This window comes from Acomys minous (assembly GCF_964271855.1).
Source record: "Acomys minous genome assembly, chromosome: 2".
In the NCBI taxonomy this organism is placed as follows: domain Eukaryota; kingdom Metazoa; phylum Chordata; class Mammalia; order Rodentia; family Muridae; genus Acomys; species Acomys minous.
In genome coordinates, this window is record NC_140484.1 from 35377817 (window position 1) to 35400946 (window position 23130).

Genomic DNA, 23130 nt, shown 5'->3' on the forward strand with positions numbered 1-23130 from the left:
CTCGTCCGTGAAGCCGTCAAAGCAAGATGGCATCTGCAAACTGCCTGTGGTCCTTTCCACTAGTCCTTGTCATCTATCTGCCTTTCTGTGTGTGTGACTCTGTGCCTCTCCCTACCCACTACCCTCACAAAAAGCACCAAGGAGTTTTCAACCTTGTTTTTAGCTGCCTGCATCTTCGAGGCATGGTTCCGTGTGCTATAACACTATATTAAATGGAGGAGTGTGGTTCTAGGAAGAGGAAGCAGATCCATGAGCCAGTAGAATAAAAAAAAAGAAAAGAATAACCAGTGAAATAAACTCTCAGAAATAAAGCAGCACGTCTACCGCCAATAGATTGTCAACAACTATATCAAGAATACACATACGGGAAGGGCAGTCTCTTCTATCAGTTGTGTTGGGAAAACCGGTTATCAGGGGCCTGGCAAGATAGCTCAGTGGTTAAGGGCACTGGCTGCTCTTGCAGAGGACCTGAGTTATATTCTTAGCACCCACATGACACCTCACAGCCCTCGTTAGCACTAGTCTCAGGAGCTCCATCACCCTCTTCTAGCTCCCACGGGTGCTGCATGTATGTGGTGCATAGTCATACGATATATTCAGGCAAAGCATTCATACACATAAAATAAAAGTGAGACAAATTTTCAAAAAAAAAAAAAGAAATGAAATGAAAAATAAATAAATAACAACCTGGTTATTCTCATGCAGGAGAGTGAGGCTGGACCCTTATCTCAGGGAACATAGCTCGGTGGTAGAGCATTGTGTAGTGTGCATCAAGACTTGGATTCCACCCCCAACACTTCAGAAATACAAAGTGAAAAGGCCTAGAGTCAAGAGTTTGTCTCACCTTTGAGAAGATGAGACGAGGGAGCCTCAGGAAGGGACGGATGAGTGAAACGGCTGGAAAGTAGCACTGGGCCACTCGTAGCCATGAACTTGCTGTCAGGAGCCATGGCAAGGTGTGAAGAGATGGCCATCGAGGTCAAACTTACATTTGGAAAGACCCCTGGTTTCCAGAGGAGAGAACACTGGAGGGGACAAGAGTTGCAGTTGAGTCCAGGAGCATGCCATAGATAGAAGTTGATTGAAATAAAAAAACCCTTGACCTTGGGGTCTTGTCAGGGCAGATGGTATGAAGGGGGGAGGCAGAATCAAGCATTTGGATACAAATGAGGAAATGTGAAGTATCAAAGCTAGACACCAAGGTTCCGGCTGGAGAACAAGACAAATAGTGGGTCATCCTTGAAGATAAGGAAATAGAGGAAAGGCAAAAGACGGGATCCAGATGATTTAGAGACGCGATTTTCTGCTGTGTGTGGTGTATACTGCCAAAGTCATACCTGGCTGAATGGGAGAAATGGACACTGGAATAGTGCCCATCTTCCACTCACCACACATATGTTCTGGCCAAAAGCTGGATCGGCCATGGCAAAAAAATAAAAATCAAAACAAAAAAAAATTATTCTCATTACAACAAAAGAGTCGTATAATTTTTTTGTTTGCTTTTTGAGACATGGTCTTTCTTTCTATTTAGTGAAACACACTCTGTAGACCAGGCTTGCCGTGAACGCACAGAGGTCCACCTACCTCCGCTGGGATTAAAGGCATGTCCCACCATCCCTAGCAAAGCCATACAATTTCATCATAGCCTTGATGTGAATTTGATTGCATGCTTGTCACATGTGGAGTTCTGAGCTGTAACCAAGTAGAGATATCAATTACAATGGTAGACACATCGCAGCCCTGGAGTCCTAAGCTGCAGGTGCCACATCATCCTCTGTTGAGGCAGTGACCATGGAGAGTGTCCCCCGGGAGAGCGGAGGAAAGAGAAGAGAGAGGGTCTGTGTTGAGTCGATGCATGTGCATGGGCACTGGGCCTTCCTCTGGGCCTTCGAGGGCTTGCTGTAAACAGAGCACCTTCTGCTGCGTTCCTGTTTAACAATCTCACAAGACACAGGCAGGTCAGCTCAACCTACTGTTCCAATCAAAGACAATGCATGCAGTGAATCTAGAATCCCTATCCAGATCTTGAGGATGGTACCCAAGGTTCTCCTTGTGTACACATGTGCATGCCCACATACATGCATTTAATGCAAGGCTGCTTTAACCATGCATGGTGGCACAGGCCTATAATTATAGCACTTGGGATGTAGAGGCAGGAAGATCATCAATTTTAGATCATCTTGGCCTCCATAGAGAGATCTCATCTCAAATAAAATTATACAGTTTATATATGTTTGGTGTGTCCATGTGTACATGTTCTTGTGTGCACATATGCTTGTGCGACCACATATGTGGGTGTGGAGGCGAGAGTCAGTGTCAGATGTTTTCCTCTACTCTTCATTCTCCATCTTATTTTGAGACAAGACCTCTCACTAAGCTGACTCCACAGTTTCATCAAGACAGCTCCAGGGACCCGTCTTCCTGTCTCAGCCACCCCACTCAGCTTTTTATATAGCTTCTGGAGCTCCAAATGCAGATCCCCAGGCTTGCAGACACTTTTCCTGGTCACCTCCCAGGGCTCAAAAATTTGCTTTAAATATTTGATTAGGAGTGGGCATCATAGCTCATTGGGGAACATTTACCAAGCCTGACAAGGTTCTGGGTTCAGTCCAGCACTGTGAATACACAAATGAGCACATACATACATACATACATACATACATACATACACACACACACACATACATACATACAAAATGCTTTTTGTATATGTTTTTTGTTTCTGTTTTTTACTTTTTCAGTACTCCATCTGCAGTGAACCTCTGATAGAACTGTCCAATCCTGGAGCCAGTGGGTCCTTGTTTTTTTTGACCAGCGATGATGAGTTCATCATCAAAACCGTTCAGCATAAGGAAGCTGAGTTCCTGCAGAAGCTGCTGCCAGGCTATTACATGGTAAGGGGCTGCACGCTGCCACAGTTTCTGCAATTAGGTTTATGACTTTCTTTGGAGGGCTTTGTGTGTTTTCCCTTCTTTGTATTTAGACCATGTTGTGACATCCATTGGATACACTTTAAGATGTAATTGCCAGGGGCCAGCAAGCTAGGTGAGTGGGAGAAAGCATTTGTCACACAGCCTGATAAACTGAGCTCAATCCCCAGAACTCGCGTGGCAAAAGAAGAAAACGAGTCCCACAGATTCATCCTCTTGTCGTGGCATGTGTGTGCCCCCAAATCATATACATATATATGTGCTAATAAAAATAATAATGATGATGATAATGATAATAATAATAATAAGAAGAAGAAGAAGAAGAAGAAGAAGAAGAAGAAGAAGAAGAAGAAGAAGAAGAATAGCAATAGTAATTTCTCTAATTCTAAGAAGTAGTAACCAAACACAGTAGTGCACACCTGTTTTCCCAGCATTTGGGAGGCTGAGACAGAAGGATTGCAATTTTAAGGCCAGCCCGGAATACAGGGAGAGGCCCTGTATCAACAGGGGAAATGATGTGAAGAAGAACTGAGTAGTGGAGCATAGCTACGGAATCACCGCCCTAGGCTTAAGTGCAGCTCCGTCCTCACCTTGCTGTAGGCCTGGGCAGCAAGGCTGCTGCTGACCCTGTGCTCCCTTAGCCCTTAAAAGCTGGGAAAACAGGGTCTGTGTGGCGCAGTTGTAGTGATAAAGGAAGAGCCAAAAGGTAATGCTCTTGGCACCCAGCGGTGGTCATACGATCCATGGTGACACTGATTGATGCCTTGTCTAGTTAAGCAAGGCTTTGGGCATTGTTCCCATTAGCTCCTTTAACCCTCACAGCAGTCTTAGGCACTGTTGTTGGTGCCAGAATGAGGCAACTGAAGCAAAGATAAACTGGAAAGGAAGGCAGACCATTTGGGGAGAGAGCTGCTGAGTTCAGTCTACCAGAGGCTACACTCCTGCTCCTACAGCATACACCAGCACCCAATGTGTACTAGCTTTTTGTACATACTACCTGCCAGAATTCAGGCCCGTGGGTTAAACAGACTATCATAGTTACTTTTCTATTGCTGTAACCAAGGCAGCTCTTTTTTTTTTTACATGGAAAATGTTAGCATTTAATTAAATTTAATTAATTTAAGCCACCAGGACACAGGCACCTCCAACACCCTTAATCTTCTCTTCAGCCCTTCTGCTGAAGAATTTGGCCTTCACAATACTGGCTGCTTAGGGAGCTTGCCCTCCCTCAGAACTTTGTACTAACCCGATCGCACATCAGTGATGGGAGCGGCTCCAGTCTTGTTTTTTGCAGCATTGACCCATGTCCTATCACTGACCAGTGGCCACAGCTTATCCAAGTTGACATCTGGGCAGAAGCTCTGGTTCTGCTTTAAGTGGTAATGCCTCATACCAACGTCCCCAAAGTCACCTAGATGATGTTTGTCGGAGTTGATCCTGTGGTGATGCATGCCTCCAGCATTCCCGCAGCCTCCAGGGTGCTTACTGACGGGGCTGTGACTGTGGCTTACATGACCCTAGGGTTTCCGGGTCTTCCTTAGTCTGGACAGCATGGCAGCAGAAGAAAGGAAAGAGTCCAAGACAACTCTTATAAAAGAAAGTGTTTAATTGAGAGCACGCTGACACTTGCAACGTGTAAAAGTGTAAAGTGTAAGAGTCAGTCCGCCATTGTCATGATGGGAAGCAGACAGGCATGGCACTGGAGCAGTAAGATGAGGCAACAGAGAGAGAGACACTGGGCCTGGAATAGGCTTTTGAAACCTCAGAGCCCACTCCCAGTGGCTCACCTTCTCCAACAAGACCATACCTCCAGATAGTAGGTAGGTATTAGGTAGGTAGGGACACACATAGGTTCTTCACTTATCAATGTCTAAGAGTTCATAGAAGCTAGGTATGATGAGCTCTGATCAAGCACTTGGAAAGAAAAGAAAAAAGAAGGGAGTGGTGGCACACTCCTATAATCCCAGCACTCAGGAGGCAGAGGCAGGCGGATCGCTGTGAGTTCGAGGCCAGCCTGGTCTACACAGTGAGTCCAGGACAGACAAGGATATACAGAGAAACTCTCTCTTGGGGGCAGGCAGGTGGGAAAGCACTTGAGGAGCCGAGGCAGAAAATTACCCTTAAGTTCAGCCTATACTTCAGAATAAGGACCTGTCTCACAGGACCTGGGGAAGGAAGATCCGTGTAAAATCTGGGGGAGGAGAGGAGGAGCCTCACCATCATTGATCCCCCTCACAACTGTGCTCGAATCTCAGGGTGACTTTGTGAGAAGTCTCTGGAACAGAGAAGAGTATAAGCAATGTTCACATGACACAGTTGAACATGAGACGATCTTCAGGAAAATAAGCCAGGAGCTAGAGAGATGGCTCAGTGGTTGAGAGCACTTGCTGCTATTCCAGAGGACCTGAGCTATGTTCCCAGCAGTCAGTTATCTACAACTCTAACTCCAAGGAGTGTGGTAACCTCTTCCGGCCTCTGGGAGCACACACGCATGCATAGCGTGGCACCCATGCTTACACATAAATAAAAATTAATGAAAATAAACCATACATTTCTAGAAATAACTAGAGTCCTTCTGAATTGCAAAATGTAATATAAATGTGTCTTCAGGTAGATTCCCACTATATTCAGTATATAGAAGACACTGGAGGAGAATATAAGGGGGAAAGACCCTGCTTCTGATGACAATAATTTATGGTGAAAATTATTAGAAAAACTGTAATAAGCAAAACTCCAAAATGCTTGAATCTGTCTGACGTGAAAGTGAAGTCGGGACTATCAGGAGAGGAGGCGGATCATCAAGCCAGGGAACAGAGATGGGGAGGGGAGGGGGCATCTATGTATGAGCAAGTTATAATGATATGTGTGTGTATACACGTGTCAAGTGTGCTCTAGTTTCTGTCCCGTTGCTATGATAAAACACTCGGACCAAAAACAGCCTGGAGAGGAAAGGATTTATTTGGTTTACGCTACTTATATCACTTACATTACTCATAATCCCTCACTGAGGAAAGTCTGGGCAGGAGATCAAGGCTGGAACCTGCAAATAGGAACCCGGAGGAATGTTGCTTGCTAGCTTACTCACAGTTTCAAGCTTAGCTAGCTTCCTTATACAGCCCTGGACCACCTACTTAGCGATGGCAACACCCACAGTGTAGACAATTCCCCTAAGACATGCAGCAGGCCAATCTGACCTAGAAAGAAAGGCTGGCTAAACCAGCAGCATACATGAGCTCTGGGTTGAAATAAAAGACCCTGCCTCAATATATAAGGTAGAAAGGAAAGTAATAGAAGACAGTATGAACTTCTGGCTTCCACATGCATGTGCACACTCAGGTGTCCACATGCGTGCAAGCACAAATACATGCAGGCATTTACCAAGCACCACACACATACATGCACAAGGAAAACACAAGGTGCCTGCATAATCTGTACCAAAAATCTGTAAAGCATCAGGTAGCGTTTCAGATGTGGTATAATGGGCCAGCGAGCTGCCTCAGTGGGTAAAGGCGCTTGCCACCCAGCCTGGCCACTGAGTCAGATCCTGGAACAACATGACAAAAGGAGAGAACTCACTTTTCCACGTAGCCCTCTGATCACACATGCGGCAGGGCACATACATCCCCACTACTACCCCACACATGAGGCATGGCACATACATCCCCACTACTACCCCACACGTGAGGCATGGCACATACATCCCCACTACTACCCCACACATGCTGCATGGCACATACATCCCCACTACTACCCCACACATGAGGCATGACACATACATCCCCACTACTACCCCACACATGTGGCATGGCACATACATCCCCACTACTACCCCACACGTGAGGCATGGCACATACATCCCCACTACTACCCCACACATGAGGCATGGCACATACATCCCCACTACTACCCCACACATGAGGCATGGCACATACATCCCCACTACTACCCCACACGTGAGGCATGGCACATACATCCCCACTACTACCCCACACATGAGACATGGCACATACATCCCCACTACTACCCCACACATGTGGCATGGCACATACATCCCCACTACTACCCCACACGTGAGGCATGGCACATACATCCCCACTACTACCCCACACATGCGGCATGGCACATACATCCCCACTACTACCCCACACGTGAGGCATGGCACATACATCCCCACTACTACCCCACACATGCGGCATGGCACATACATCCCCACTACTACCCCACACATGAGGCATGGCACATACATCCCCACTACTACCCCACACATGAGGCATGGCACATACATCCCCACTACTACCCCACACATGAGGCATGGCACATACATCCCCACTACTACCCCACACATGCGGCATGGCACATACATCCCCACTACTACCCCACACCTGAGGCATGGCACATACATCCCCACTACTACCCCACACATGAGGCATGGCACATACATCCCCACTACTACCCCACACATGCGGCAGGGCACATACATCCCCACTACTACCCCACACATGAGGCATGGCACATACATCCCCACTACTATCCCGCACATATAGACAATAAATAAATAAAATGAGACTCCTTTAAAGCTGTGTGTTGTATAACTATAGTTTCAAAAGATGGGCCAGTGGTTCGGGTGAAGTGTCCAGAAGTAGACCCACGTATATTTGATAATGTGTTTTATTACCCTAGGACAGATTTAAACTCAATAGGGAAAGCTTATTTACCTGTCAACTTCATGGAAATTATATTCCGATATCAGCTCTCTTACACAAAATTTATTGCTTATGAAGTTAAGACCAAACATAATGCTGAAAATTATTTTAAAAGTTAGAAGTAAATAGAAATTTAAAACCTTAAGCTACCAAAGCAAACTAAACAACAGCATAATAAATAGAGGAATGTGATTCTGAAAAAGGACAAAACATTTATATAACAAAAATAATAAGCATAGGGTTAATGTAACCACATAAAGTGATATGAAGAATGTAAAAGTGGTTGTTTTCTCAAATTAGGGAATTGAAGGAGGAATTGGGGCCAATGGAACTGGTTTTCTTTTTCTACTATGTGACTCCCAGGGATCATACTTAGGTTGTCAAGGCTTAGCAACAACTGCCTTTACCCACCGAATCATCTTCCTGTTATATGGCCTTTAACAAGCCATTTAAACATTCCACTTACTCTTAAAATGCAGGAAAGATGTGTATGTGTGCTGGCTAATTTTGTGTGAACTTGCATTAACTGAAAGAAGGAAACTTCAATTGAGAAAATGCCTCTCTAAGATCTGGCTGTAAGGCATTTTCTTAATTAGTGATTGATGGGAGAGGGTCCAGCCCACTGTGGGCGGGGCCATCCCTGGGCTGGTGCTCTGGGAACTATAGCAGCACCCCTCCATGGCCTCTGCAGCAGCTCCTGCCTCTGGCTTCCTTCACTCATTGCTTTTTATCATGAGCAGTGATGAATAAGTGGAAGCCAAAGAGAGGCAGGCAGATCGCTGTGAGTTCAAGGCCAGCCTGGTCCACAAAGTGAGTCCAAGACAGCCAAGGCTACACAGAGAAACCCTGTCTCAAAAAACAAAACAAAAGCAAAGTAGAAGCCAAGTAAAACCTTTCCTCCTTAAGTTGCTTGGGTCATGTTGTTCCATCAGAGCAACCTGAGTGACCCTAACTCAGACAGGAGGTCTTTAGTTCTCTAATAAAAAGGCCACATACTAGGAGGAAATATTTACTCCATATAAAAAAGGAATTTTAGCAATCTAGAATGGATCAAGAACTGCAGCAGGGATGAAACACAGAAGAATGAGCAAATGATATTAGCACAAAATTATCATTGAGGGAGTAGCCAAAATGCACCACAATAACCAGTGATACTCAGCTTTCTACAACTGCAATTCTCATCAGCCATGCCTATAAAGATATTGACATCTTGTAGTATTTGGTACTCATTAGGGTAATGGGAATGCACTGTCTTACAGGTTTGCTTGCAAACTGCTCTCACCATTTAGAAAGAGAGTTTTGCAAGCAGAATTAAATTTTAAAACTACTCACCACTTACTCCCGCAATTAATTTTCTCTTTAGTTACGTTAGAGAATAGTCACTAGCAGTACCCGCCAGTTCTTTGTGTTTAGTTGAAGCTAATTTGGAGCTTTATGTCAGTGTTTAATTCAATTTTTGCTGCTATGCGCTTGGAATGCTTCTGTTACTATTCCAAGAACAGATTTCGAAAGACATTGGAGACGACAGAGACACTGTGCATCCATCCATTTCTAGCTGTCTATCAATGGCAGAGTGGGTAAAGAAAATGTGGTGCACATATGCAGTGGAACTTCTTTTCAGCCATAAGGAGGAAAGAAATCATGTCATTTATAGTGGGGAAAAATCATTGCAACCGGAGGTAATCATATTAAACAAGTTGAGTCAGTCCCCAAAAAAAAAAAAATTGCCCACCTCTCGTTTGTGACTCTTAGATGCATAAAAATAATTTTGTAGGGACAGTGAAATGACTCTTTAGGTTCAGACACCTGCCACCAAGCCTGGCGGCCTAGATTCAGTCCCTGGGTGGAAGGAAAGAATCCATCCAGGCACATTTGTTCTCTCCTCTGCACTTTTATGCTATGGCATGTGCATGCCTGCATGTTCATACAAAAATAAATTAAAGTGTAATTTTAAAATTGTGAGCAATCATTTGGTTATCCAATAGCAAATAGTCATCCCTGAAGACATACAAGCAACATAATGCAGACTGATCAGGATTTATATATATAACATGTGTGCATATAGTAACAACAATTAAAGAGGGAAAAAGGCCATGAGTTTGAAAGAGAGTAAAGGAATGTGGAAAGTTTAGAGGGGGGAAGGGGAAGGGGAAAATAACATAATAATGTAATCTCAAAACAAAAAATGTCAACTGTGTGTGTATATGTGACATGAAAGAATGAAATTCCTAGGGGAACAAAGGGGACTAATGAGAGGGCTGGGGAGAGGAGAGGGCAGGAAGTATAGGGAGGATCAGTTAGAAATTGAGTTTTTTTTACAGTGGACATTGACAGCACATCCTGTGTTCAGCCATATTAGCTTCAAAACACACTGTTAGTGAAAATTACTTTGTGAAAATGAAACAGAGAAACTTTTTTCCCTTTTTTTTTTTTTCCCATTCTAGAATTTAAACCAGAACCCAAGGACTCTTCTGCCAAAATTCTATGGGCTCTATTGCATGCAGTCAGGGGGTATCAACATCCGAATTGTAGTGATGAACAACGTGTTGCCGCGTGCCATGAGGATGCATTTGACCTATGACCTAAAAGGCTCTACATACAAGCGAAGAGCATCCCGAAAAGAGAGGGAGAAACCCAACCCCACGTTTAAGGACCTGGATTTCCTGCAGGACATGCACGAGGGCCTGTATTTCGATACAGAAACATACAACGCCCTTATGAAGACGCTGCAGAGAGACTGCCGGGTAAGGAAGTGTCTCTGCTTGCCTTTGACACAATCCCAACTGTGGGAGCTTTAGCTGCGACATGCCCATAGCATAACCATGAGGAAAGGCTCCTTTACAAGTGTGGAGTCCTGTCTTTCCCAGGCCCGGTGCTGACCCAGGCTCCCCAGATCTCTTGAGGAAATGGTGGGTGATAAGGGAATGACGTGGGGTCTCTTAACACAGCTTTGTTGGTTTTTATAATAATCTCTGGCAGCTTCTTTTGATAAAAGGAAACGAGAACTTTTACGTTCCTTCCTCCCTTGGGGAGGGGCGCGGGGAAGGTAGTTGAGAAGGAAATGAAAGTTAGATTTAATGCAGAAGCCAGCAAGGAAAGCCGTATTCAAATCTTGTGTGAGATGGGACTTCAACTGAGGAGACGTGTTTAGAGAAAATGTACTTAGCGAGATTAATGCAGGGCCCCCTGGGGACCCACTGTGAACTGAGCCTTGGAGAACAAATGCTGTATATTTGAGGCAAATGTTCTGTGTGGTCTGTGAGGCAAGGGGAGCGAGGCTAGCGCGAGTGCTCTGTGAAAGTGTGATTGTTGAAGTAAGCAGAGACTCCCCGGCCTGTGATGCATATACCTTATCATACCGATTTCTAAGGGTGAATGGCCAAACCCTTTAGGTTCTGATATGGCAAAAGTGGGTAAAAGCCCTTTTGTGGAAAAAAATAAAGACATTATCCTGGTAGCTCCTGAAGAACGATGATGTCGATTTAATAAATATATCATCCAGAAATATTCTTGGACGGACTGACCCGGATGGACTCGGAAAGCCCAGTCAGGCCATTTAGCAGTCTTGGATGCTATTTGGCTGAGCAGAGAGAGCCTTGATGGTGCAGGCCCGGCCTAGGCTTTGCGAAGGCTTCCTAGAAAACTGATAGTACCACTAGTCTGGACCCATCAAGAAATAAGGGCTGTGCTATTCGGGCTGGGGGTTTCTGGGTCTCTCCTGGGCCTGGGTAGATGACATATGTTATTGTGATGGAGAAAGGACCTGCACACACATATCCAGCCTGGCCACACTACAGGTGAGGAAGGCGAGCCGAGCACTCCAGTGTGCAGAGCAGAGTCACCCCTGAGGAGCCTAATTCTACTTTCTCCGGATTTGTCCTTTCCCCCTGCTATAGAATATATGATAGCACATGACAATAGCTCCTTAGATTCATTTTCTTCATTAGCATAATTATTGCCTCCTACTTTGTTATATAGCAATGGTAGGCTGAGAGCTCATAGTGTGCCAGGCAGCCTAAGACTCATCAGAAACCACTTCCTTCTCCCTCTGACCCGTTTGATTCAACACAGTCATGCTCCCATTTTAATTGCAGAAGAAGTTTCTAAAAGAAGGTAAGAAAGGCAGGTTTTGGGAGAAGGCGTGCGTGCATGCTTTTAGTCTTGCACATGGGAAGGTAGAAGCAGGCAGACCTCTGTGAGGCTGAGGCCAGACTGGTCTCCATAGAGAATTCTAGACCAGTCAGCTCTACATAGTCAGAATCTCTCTGTCTTGAAGAAAGAAAAGAGTAGCCAGAGATGTCAAGGACACTACAAGGAAACCTACAGAATCAACTAACCTGGGCCTATGGGGGCCCCCAGAGACTGACTCACCAACCAAAGAGCATGCATGCGACAGACCTAGGCCCTCTACACATATGTAACAGATGTGCAGCTAGGTTTTCATGTGGGTCCCCTAACAACTGGAGCAGGGGCTGTCTCTGACTCTCTTGCCTGCCTTTGGATCCCTTTCCCCTAACTGGGCTGCCTTATCGAGCCATTGATTCTGCCTGCATCCAAGCTTGCCCATTTTTAGGCAGAATTCTGTCTGTAGCAGAAATGGAGACATTTTGCCCCAGTGGCTTGTTTGCCACATTTGAAGCCATCTCCATAAGGAGGTTCTTTGATGCTCATCATCTTCTTTGAGGTAGGCTGGGTATTGCCAGAAATTAGCCTGTCTCACTGTCAATGAATCTATAAAATAATAATTTAAAAAAATCTTTTAATTCCATATTCCGTATGTCTCTGAGGTTTTTGAAGACCTTATCTATTATACCTTATCTTTCTATATAATCATATCTATCTGTTACACCTAGGGTGTATATTCTTGTGATGAAACTAGACTAATAATTGACATGACCATGATTTGATCTGCTAACAATTAACTTGTATAACTTATTTATCAGAAACAGCCTGCAATAGCACTTTCAAAGTATTGAAAGTAAACCTTGTATTATAATTGAGTTGTATGGGTACAATACCACATATTAGAGCAGAAATATATATAATGTGTGTGAAGCATAATCTTAAATTTGAATTCTATATCAACGTATCTAAAATTAAACTTATTTTGCATCTATATACAAAATTCTACACAGCTCTCCAACTTCTAAGGAGTCTTTACCATTGTTATATTTTTACAAGTCATAGGAGAAGCAGTGGGAACCAAGCAAACTAAAAAATATCCTGCAGAGCTATTCAGCTATCTGGAGGATTCATGTTTTTCTTTGGAAAAAAAAAAAGAAAAGAAAAGAAAACATACACACATTTTAATGGAAACCTTTTATCTTGTGTTTTTTCTACCCTTGCAGGATGTGGGTGAAAAGTTACTTCCAAATTCCCAAGAGTAGCCTCAGCCTGTCCAGTCTTAGATTTGTTTTTCCCCTTACCCCCGTCTCTGAGTGTGTGTGTGTGTGTGTGTGTGTGTGTGTGTGTGTGTGTGTGTGTGTTTTCTCAGTAATACTGAAAACAGTCTCCTAAGGCCACATGCTTCTATGCCAGGAAGAAAAGGTCAAATGTAAATGCCATTAGATAGGATTTGTGCATGCGTACGTGCATGCGTAAATGAGGACGTGTGTGTGTGTGTGTGTGTGTGTGTGTGTGTGTGTGTGTGTGTGTGTGTGTGTGTGTGTTTTCTGAACCCAATCCTGAGAGAACAAGGTCACACATGACTTTTCATCAAAAATGAGACCCTGGAGATGTGACTATTTTCTTTTTTTTTTTTTTTTAACATGTTTGTTCTAAGAAAAGTAGAAACCAATGTCAAAGACTCAAATTGCACTTGAATTTGGATAAGACTTAAATTGCAGAACTCGCTTTCTCTTCAGAAATGCTTTCATCCCTATGGTACAAGAACATGTAGATGCTGAGCCTACCTACCTACCCTGACCTATCAAGATGTCTGGGATCAGAAGCCAGTCACTGGTTCTTGGGGTGGAGCGGCACTGGGCAGTGCCGGGTTCTGTAACTGAGGGTCCTGATGCTTGTCACGGACTGCTCTGTAAATCTGACGGTTGCTGTCTTAGTTAGGGCAAAGGGTATTATTTGACTTACCTGTGAAGAGGAGCAAGGCAGGAACCACCTGAAGGCAAGAGCTGGAGCAGAGGCCATGGAGGAACACTACTACTGACTTGGTCCTCATGTCTTGCTCACTTGTCCTGGGGTGACACCAGCCAGAGTGAGCTGTCTACGTGAGGCTCCAGAAATAAGCCAATCCTAGAACATTATTGTGGCAGTTCTCCAAAGGGAGAAAGGTGAGCCAGGCTCATATTGGGACATGTCCTTATTGCTGAGCATGGGGTGAGTGACCTCCATGTTTGATCCATTGCCAAACAGTACAGGAGATGAGGTGATGACAGTGTATTGTGAGGGTCAGAGTAGGTGATGTCATAGCTTGGTTTTGAAGGATGAGTAGAATTCTCTGAGTAGGCAAAGCAGTGGAAACATTATTTCTAAAAAGAAAAAAAAAATGGTATGTACTGGATTTGAAATAGCATGACACACTCTAGTGACCATAGTTGTTTGTCACTGTAGTGCTAATAATTAGGAAAGGCATGTGAGGTAAGAGAGGTATGCATCCAAATATTTGCCAAAAGCCTTTTCCAATGTTATGAAAATTCTACTGGAGATTTAAATAACAAACCCAGCAGACCTCTGGAACCCTTCTACACTGTTGATGGAAGGGTAGGTTAGTCTCTAGATGCTATGGAAATCAGGATGGAGGTTCCTCAAAAACTAAAAACAGAACCACCAAAATCCAGCTATGCTACTCTTGAATATATTACCCAAAGAAACATAAGTCAGCATACCACAGAGACAGTTGCACACCCATGTCTGTTGCAGCAAAAATCACAGTAGCCAAGGCTTGTTATCAGCCTAGGTGTCTATCGACAATGAATGGATAGGGAAAATGTGATCTGTATACACAATGCTGTTTTATTCAACCACAAAGAAGAGTTAAATGAAGTCGTTTGCAGGAAAATGGATGAAGCTGAAGATCATCTTGTTAAAATAAGTCTGATTCAGAAAGACAATATTGCATATTTCTCTCGTGTGTACAATATAGAATATATACACACATGCATGGCGTGGAAGCAGAAGGGGGCTTCTGTTGGAAACAGAAATGGGTCAGCAACAAGAGGAAGAAGGAGAGGATAGTGGGAGTGATGAACATGGTCATGTTTGATACAATTAGATGAAAATCTCATTATTAAATCTATCACTGTGTACAGTGAACTAAAAATAAACAAAGGCAAAAATAAAGAGCCCCCAGCAGTTGGCCCCAGCCTCTCTGTGGCTTTCTGGACAGACACAGGAAGTCGGCTCACTGCTTACTGTATTCCCCAGCTTTCTGCCCGCCCGCCATCCTTTCTTTCACATCCTGCTATAGCATCTCAGACTGGGGGATTCCGTTTCCCTTAGCCTGAGTGCTGCTGGGAGAGCCCTGTGACTCACTGAGCCAGCCCAACCAACCTGTGTTGTCCCACATTCCCAAGCTGCTTTGTCTGGACTCTTTTTTGGAATGGGCTACATAGCCTCAGCATACAGCAGTCCCTTTGGGGTAAGGGGGACCATCTCTCTGTCTGGCTTGCCCAGTGGTACATAAACCCGTATGTGTCAGCCTTCCCTATGTGATGGCCAGTCCCTCACCAACTTCATCCCGTGGAGCACACCCCACTTAAAACTCTTCTCAAAAGCTAATACTTCCAACCTGCTGAGTCTGGTTCCCACGCAGGACCTCCCCTGTCCCCATATTGCTACTCTTTAGTAGCTGTGGGTGGGGGAAAGTTGGATATGTAAAGAGCTAGTCCCCTTTCTTAAAGTACTTCCTATCCATTGGACTCATGTTGGTGCACTCCGATGACTGTCCTCTTCTGTAAAGTGAAGTTGTCTTGGGGCAAGAGTGATGGTGCCTGCCAGGACATCGTAGGTCACTTGCTGTCACAAGCAGAAAGGAGGAATCCAAACCTTCCTCAGGCTTCCAGCATGATAGAAAAGCCAAGATGTGCCTCCATGTGAAAACTGCTCTCCCCTAGGCTGTGTTATCCTCCTCCTTCTTGGCTTTCTTGGTCCAGACCACATGCCCATCAGGTCGCTAGCTAGGTGCCCAAATCAGTGCCCTGGCTCTTGATGTCTTCCATCCCTCCTGTGCCCATTTTCTTCACACACATTACATCACCACGTCTCATCCAGCCTGTCTCCTGGTTGCTGCATGAATCCGCCTTTAGGATCTGCCTTCGTGGGGGCTCAGTGCTCATCTGGAGTTTCAATAGCCTCTTCGCTCATTTTCAGTGTTGGCAACTTCCCACTCATGCCCCCTAGCATACTCCTTATTCTCTTGGCTTACTCTGCCACACCATAATTTCCTGTCTTCTTTTCTCATCCTTCCTTACTCGTCTCAGGACCACTGGGACACCCCTTCCTCCTCCAAGAGCGCACTGTGCTGCGCTTCCTTCTCATCCCAGCGTTACGTCCCTCATGAGATATTTAATGCCCTGTTATTTTCTCACGTACAGATCCTTAAGCCTGAGGATCAAGCCTCAGCCCTTGTCTCTACATGCCCGGTGCTCAATCGGTAATTAGCAAATAGTTCTTGGAAACTGTACTTTGAACAAAAGGACAATAAATGGCATATCTGAGGATAAAGAGAGGCAGGCATGGGTGCCGCTCCAAGAAATCTGGCTTTTATGACTTCTGCGTCTCCAATCACTCTTGCAGTCCCTTTGAAGGGAGCATCCAGCTTGCTGAGCTGCATGCCAAATGTGGCATTGAGGATTTAATAAAGCAGATGATTGCCACTCTGAATCACTCGGGACTAAAACTGCACTGGATATCCTCACAGTGAGTCATTAGTTTAGCGGGCGTGTATTTATATTTCAGTGACTTTTTTTCCCCCCCCATGGAAGCCATGTTGTAGTCATGAGACCTTTATTTGATGTTGGCCCCTGTGTCCCTTAGGTGTGTGTCCTCTCTCTCCCTGGAGTTTTAAATTAAGAGGTTCTAAAGGCTCTTAATTGTAACACGAAAAGCCTCCAGTAAACAACCTTTGTTTCTTTCCTCCGGCAGATGGTTATCCACTTTAAAATTAAAAAGGAAGCAAAGTAGACTACTGTGATCCATAAGCAGATTCCTATCTGAATTTACATCCAAATGACAGATTGCCCCTCCGGGTTATATTTGACACAATGAAGAGTTATGCTGGTTTATTTAAAGGATGTGCTGGGGTGGGCGGGGTGGTAGGGTTAAAGTTCACGTTACATAAGAAGTGATGGAGCCGATGGAGCCGTTTGCATTGTCAGTGAACAGGCTTGCTTGTAACGCAAGACTTCCAGGCGCGTCTGCTGTGGGGCCTTTGATTTCAGGGTCAACCGGGAAGGGAAGAAGATGCAACGGGCTGGATGGGAAATCTGCTCAGTTGCAATGGGAGCCTTGGTCCTGTCTTCCTGCGTCTGTAATGGAGGACTGTCGGAAGTCAGAGCCTGGGCAGACGGCGCAGTAGGTAAAGCATTTGCTGTGCAAGTGTGCAGACCTGCTTTGACTCTCCACAAGCCGGGCTGGAAGCACCTCGGTGGTGTGGGGGGGGTAGGGGGTGGGGGTTGGGCAGTGTTCCTTCTTAAGGCCTCTCTGCACCCACGTCACCTCACTACAGGAGCACACTGCTGCCACAGCCAGAGCATAGCACAAAGTGACGACTGTGACAAGACTTGTAATGGAAAGTTTATGTATGAATTTTGGAATAGCAATTATGTATTGTTTTGGACTTGTTTTTAATTTACTGTGATTATTTTTCCCCCCTCTGATGTAATTTATCTATGAAAAAATCTAGGGCCCCATGCCGTTTCATAAATTTGACAAATTATTACATCTCGCAATATTTGGGGAGTACTCTAGGGAGAGTGAAATGATGACAAAGTCTATTACTGGGAACTTCTGTTTATAATCTAAATATTTCTTAATCCTTCAAGTGGGAGTCATAGTAGGGACCGGGTGGATAATTAATGACCTACATGAGTCATTCTACATTTATTATCATTCTCTGTTAAGCAGCAAAGTTATTAATTTTTCAGTAGCGTGGAATCGATTTTCTTTTTTCCCCACAAATCACCGTTATCATAAATATTAATAGGCCCTGAGAATGTAATGAAGCCAGTTCTGCTGGAACATTTTGATGAGCAAAGTGGGCTGCTGCAGTGCACGGCAAGCTCTTGATTTACGGACTGGGTGTTCACGAGCTTGGGTGTGTCTGAGTGGGCTGCAACGTGGCTTATTTCATGTTAATTTGGTATTATAAATAATCTTTATCCTCCAGCTGCACTTTCTTCTGTTTTGTTTTTGTTTATTGGGGTTTGTTTGTTTGTTTGTTTTTGTTTTTGTTTTTTGGGGTTTTTTGGCGTTAACTTAGATAGTTTTAGAGGTGGGTTGCTTTCATGGTTTGGGTTTTGTTGTTGTTGTTGTTGTTGTTATTGTTTTCATTGTTTATTTGTTTGGGGTTTGGAGCATGTGTTCTTTCTGTGTGCCACAGGATAGTGTCAAATTCATGGTCCTCTCACCTCCACCTGTGATGCTGATATTATAGTCATGCACCACCATACCTAATATTTTTTCTTTACAAAGATAACATGAAAAAGAAAGGACAAATGAATTCCTTTTCCAAATAGGTTTTTTACAAGCAATGTAAATGCATATGATATTTAATTTGCTTCACTATTTTAGGTTACATTAGATGTTTGCTATCTACAATATTAATTATTTTCATGCCATAAAAATATAAAAGTCGATCAGGTTTGGAATAGCTGGACAAATAAACGAATCACACACAAAAATAGAGTATATTTGCAAGTATTCTAAGTGTTTCCACCTATACAGTATTGTTTTTCTTCTTTTTTATGGAGTCACATGCAACAGTTGGGGACAGTCATATACAGATCACATATGCCCTTCACCTCATGTGCCCTACATAACGTACATACATGTACATGTGCCTTACATAACTTCAGTACGTAACTTGAGTGCTTCACAGCCAGGAAATAGACTTGAATGTAATCTACTAATATGTTGTTTCAGTCTTCTTAATTTTTCCAGTTTTGTATGCATGTATGTGTTCTGGGGGTGGGTTCCATGGAGTTATGTACATAAGTAGATTTACATAGATTTACATAACCACTCCCACCAGGCTCAAGTATAGAACAGTTCCTTTTCAACCGTGCCTCAGGCCCCCCTTTCCTAGCCTCAGCCACCTCCGTCTTTTGCAGTGCTTCCCTGATCTCAGGCAACCATGGACGTTTTTCATGTCTATAACTTGGCATTTCAAGAATATTCTATACAGAGATGAGCATGAAGATACATTCGTAGTTCCAATGCTGGGGTGGCAGAGGCAGATGAAATTAGAAGTTCAAAGTCAGCCTGGGCTTTAGGGGGAAGAAAAGCCTACAAAAAGTGCTGTGGATATCATGAAGCTGTGCAGGGTGGCTTTTGCTCATCATAAGGCTCTTAGGTTCATTAGCCTCAGACTTGTATTAATAGTTCGCTCTTTTTTACCGCCGAGTGGTCTTTTGTGGTATAAGTACACTGACTTAATACTAACCTGCTGAAGAATATGGGGCTGTGGATGGCGTTGCTTTTTGAATGGTTGAAGTACGCTACAGTGAAAACTTTTTGCCCCGGCTTTTACGTAGTGCAAGTTTTCATTCCTCTGGGACAAATGTTGGGTGTTATTACTGCATTATATGAGACGTACATAGCCTGGTGCGGTGGCACACACCTGTAATGCCAGCGCTCAGGAGGCAGAGGCAGGGCATTCTCTGTGAGCTTGAGGCCAGCTTGGACTATAAAGTGAGTCCAAGACAGCTAAGGCTACACAGAGAAACCCTGTCTGGAAAAGCAAAAGAGCAAAAAGGAAAGAAGGAAGGAAGGAAGGAGGAATGGAGGGAGGGAGAAAAGAAAGAAGGGTAATAGTTATAAAAAAGCTGGTGCACCCTTTTCTGGCCTTGTAGCCCGTTCTCCCTTCCCGTAAACAGATGTGGCTGATCTGTGCTTTCCTCACCTCTGTCAGTGTTCGCTGGTGGCATTTCCCTGTTTAGTTTTGGTCATTCTATCAGTGTGTGTTTGGGTCTCTTGTTGAAACATCACCTGAGTATGTACTCCCCGAAAGCAAAGGCTGAGACCAGCAGAGAAGCAATGTAAGGGTCTTGTAAAGAGAACTGAGCGGGGAAAGGAAAAACCTTACAGCTGAGCCCAGGAGCTGCTAACACGCCTGTGGGCGTCGATGCAATGGAGCTTGAGGTTTTGGGATTTCAGGTGTGCGTTTCTAAAAATAAGCCTTTCCGTGAGACTAAATTTAAATTCTCTTGGGGCTTCATCCAAAACCATTCGATAGCCGTCAGTATGGCTACATTGCACAGTAATTCTTGACCTGACTTTAAATGTCTGCTACTAAACTCTTAATTTCTGTGAGAACAGAAACTGAGTGGCTTTAGTTCCCCATCCACAGCCTGCTGGATGTCGTGTTCGGTGGCACCTTCTGATGAAGCCTAAAGATGTAACAATAGCAAACGCTTTTGACATAGTGGGTCTTACCTAATCATTAAGGTAATAAAAGCAGATCTTAATACCAGTGAATCCATGACTTTTCATGAGAGGAACCCAAAGCCAACTGCGTCACCTTTACACATTTGTTGGAACTAAAATTGTATTACTCATTGGAGCAGGATGTGCAAATGGCTAGTAAGCTGCATCTGTGTTGACTTCTCATTCTCCTTGCTCATTGACTTAGAGGATGGCTGCTAATTCTCCCATTTAAGACTGTCTACACGTCACAGTTGCTTAAGGGTCTTGGAAAGGGGCTGATGTTTGTCCCAGTTTGTGCCAGTTGCTGCAGGTTAGTTGTGATGCATGTGGCCGATGAGAAAGAGTCTCCTGCTGATAGTAACAGAAGGGACAGATGGTCATTGTGGGATGGTGACAGGGTAACTGTAGAAAAAAATAAAAATAAAGTATTACTCTGTGTTGCTCATTCCCAACTTCCTACCAAGCAAAAGATACCTCAGTGTGAGCCAGACACATAATTCTCAGTATTTTGCTATCCCAGTTTTGGTAGGAAAAAAAAAAGATTCTATGTTAGATATAACCTATAGATAATAAAGTAGTTTAACACTAAAATTCATAATATCTACTGTGAATCCATATGCACAGTTCCAGATTCGTGGACACAGAAGACATGGTTCCTAGGCTCAGCCCATCCATAGACTGCCTCGGGTAATGATGCTTCGGGATTTGATTTGAATCCGGCAGTGCTCGACCTTAGGGGTAGCTTTTCTCTGTTCTTACAATGGCACTAAGAAATGGGTGGCACACAGGTTCTCTGGACACATGGAGACTGCTCAGGTTAAGCTTCCTGGGTCTGCTGAACTTACAGTGCTGGCTCCGGGCATCATCCCAAACCCATGGTCCTCCGTCATCATCCTTAACCTGTAGGTATGATGGGGAAAGACTCTGAAATTAAAACCTTATGTCCTAACTAGTTATCAAAGGATAAAAGGCCACCACGCTGGGCCGCAGGCTCTGGTGATGAGACACTGGGATAGGTCCTGGAGGAATCTGACAAAAGGCTTTGCTAAAGTAGACGGTTTAGAGCAAGACCATTGGATTTTCACAACCTGTTTCCCAGAGGGAGGAGGGGGGAGAGAAGGGGCAGTGGTAAGTGATAGATCGCCAGGAAAATAAGTAGTGCAAGCATTTAGTTCTTAAAGCTTAATGAAAAACATCACGAAGTCCGTTGACACTTGCCAACATGTGTGGTGAGGATTATCCTGCAAGCATTAAGACAAGAGCGCTCTCTGAGATTTGAGACGGTTACAGGGCATGGTCGGGGACTAGAGCCATGACAGTAAGTCCTGTCTGAGCAGCTGTTGAAAATTCTCATCAGCTACAGAAACTGAAGGGTTATCAGAGCACTAATTTTTATAACCCTCACTTTCATTCAAACGGAAACTTTAAAAAAAAAATTCTACAGAAAGAATAGAAAAAGGAAACTGGGTTTGGGGGAGAGGACCCTGCCCCAGGCCTAAGAAATAACTTCCTTGTCTTAAAGTTTGGAGAACTGAAGTATGTCTTGATTTCTGTTGTGGTTATCATTGTCATCTTCATCATATGCATAACTACTTGTGATTTTAAATAGCGTGTCACAAGGAGACTGAGGCAGGAGGATTTCAAGTTCAAGGACAACCTGGACCGTGTAGACTCAGTTTCAAAACATGTTTGTGTTTGTGTGTGTGTAGTGTGTGTATATATAGTACATATATATGGATGGTATATGTGCATAGATGATAGATATATATGTATACATGTTAAAATCTTGAGATAGATAATTGTGTCTAAAGCATAGAACGTGATTCTGTCACTTCAAGCTTTTTAAGTGACCAGAAAGGCAAACGTTGCCTTTGTACAGGTCAGTCCTGCATAGTCCGGACTTGTGAATCACTGTGGTGACACAGTACAGAAAACATTCTTTCTATAACTAGGCTAAAGATCTAGTAACTAAAATTGTATGTCCGTATTTTCTCCTTATTACGTTAGCAAAGAACACTCTGTGCTTTATGGGGGAAATTAAATTAAATAAAAAAGACAGCATTCAGCTCTGACTGGGCAGGCACAGACACATAGTCTCGCGCTGTTCTCTGAGGAGCTGACTTAGGACTAGCAAGCCACGGGATCCGTTTTTTCTTCAGATCAGTTAATTCCTGGGTTGGCTATCTCTGGGAAACCGTTTTTAATGTACTTATCTTGTTGGATTATTACAAATATTTTGTAGCAGTTATTAGCTCATTACTTAGTGGCTATATCTGGACCCACTAGAGTTATCAGGGGCCTTGAGGAATCTCCCCGTCAGCTCCACATTTGGTCTTTGGAGGAAGAATGACCTTTGAGAGGAGCATAGTGCACGAGCCAGCCTCCTGCTCAGCTCCCTATTTCTGATCTGTGTCTTCACAGCTTTCATCACTAACCATCAGCTGCCGAGACAGTGGCAAACTACGTAGCCAAATATCCAAATGCATTTCATTTAAGAATCTTGAGGAAGCACATGAAACTTTATTTTTGAAAGTTCTAACATACATAAAAGTGGGCAGAATGCTACTATGTGTGAATATATTCATATATATATATATATACAGACACATATACATATATTTGTCTTTATATATGTTTCATGCATATATGTATATGTATTCCATACATCTGTGTGTGTGTGTGTGTATATATATATATATATATATGCCTGTTGTCAATTCAAAGCCAATCTTGCTTGCTCTTCCTTCCTTCCTTCATTTATTTATTTACTTTCTATACAATTTGAAGCACATCCCAGCCATCATATCCTTTTATTGATGCATATTTCAGTATGATTCTCCTAATGTTGAAGACCCCTTTTTAAATGAAATAAAACAAGGCCATGGATTTAAGAG

The 23130-nt window shown here is 43.8% G+C and overlaps 1 protein-coding gene and 1 pseudogene across 4 annotated transcripts in view; one reads left to right on the forward strand and one right to left on the reverse strand.

Moving 5' to 3' along the window:
- Positions 1-23130, forward strand: part of PIP5K1B (phosphatidylinositol-4-phosphate 5-kinase type 1 beta) — a 257803-nt gene that overhangs the window by 165599 nt on the left and 69074 nt on the right. For all 3 annotated transcript variants that reach the window (XM_084771731.1, XM_084771732.1, XM_084771730.1), the window contains 2 exons: positions 2742-2894; positions 10078-10377. In XM_084771731.1, coding sequence (XP_084627857.1) covers positions 2742-2894; positions 10078-10377 — 453 coding nt within the window. The remainder of the gene's footprint in view (positions 1-2741; positions 2895-10077; positions 10378-23130) is intronic.
- On the reverse strand, positions 3960-4483 carry LOC311586493 (large ribosomal subunit protein uL15-like; annotated as a pseudogene). The gene has a single exon. The product of its transcript is annotated as a large ribosomal subunit protein uL15-like (transcript).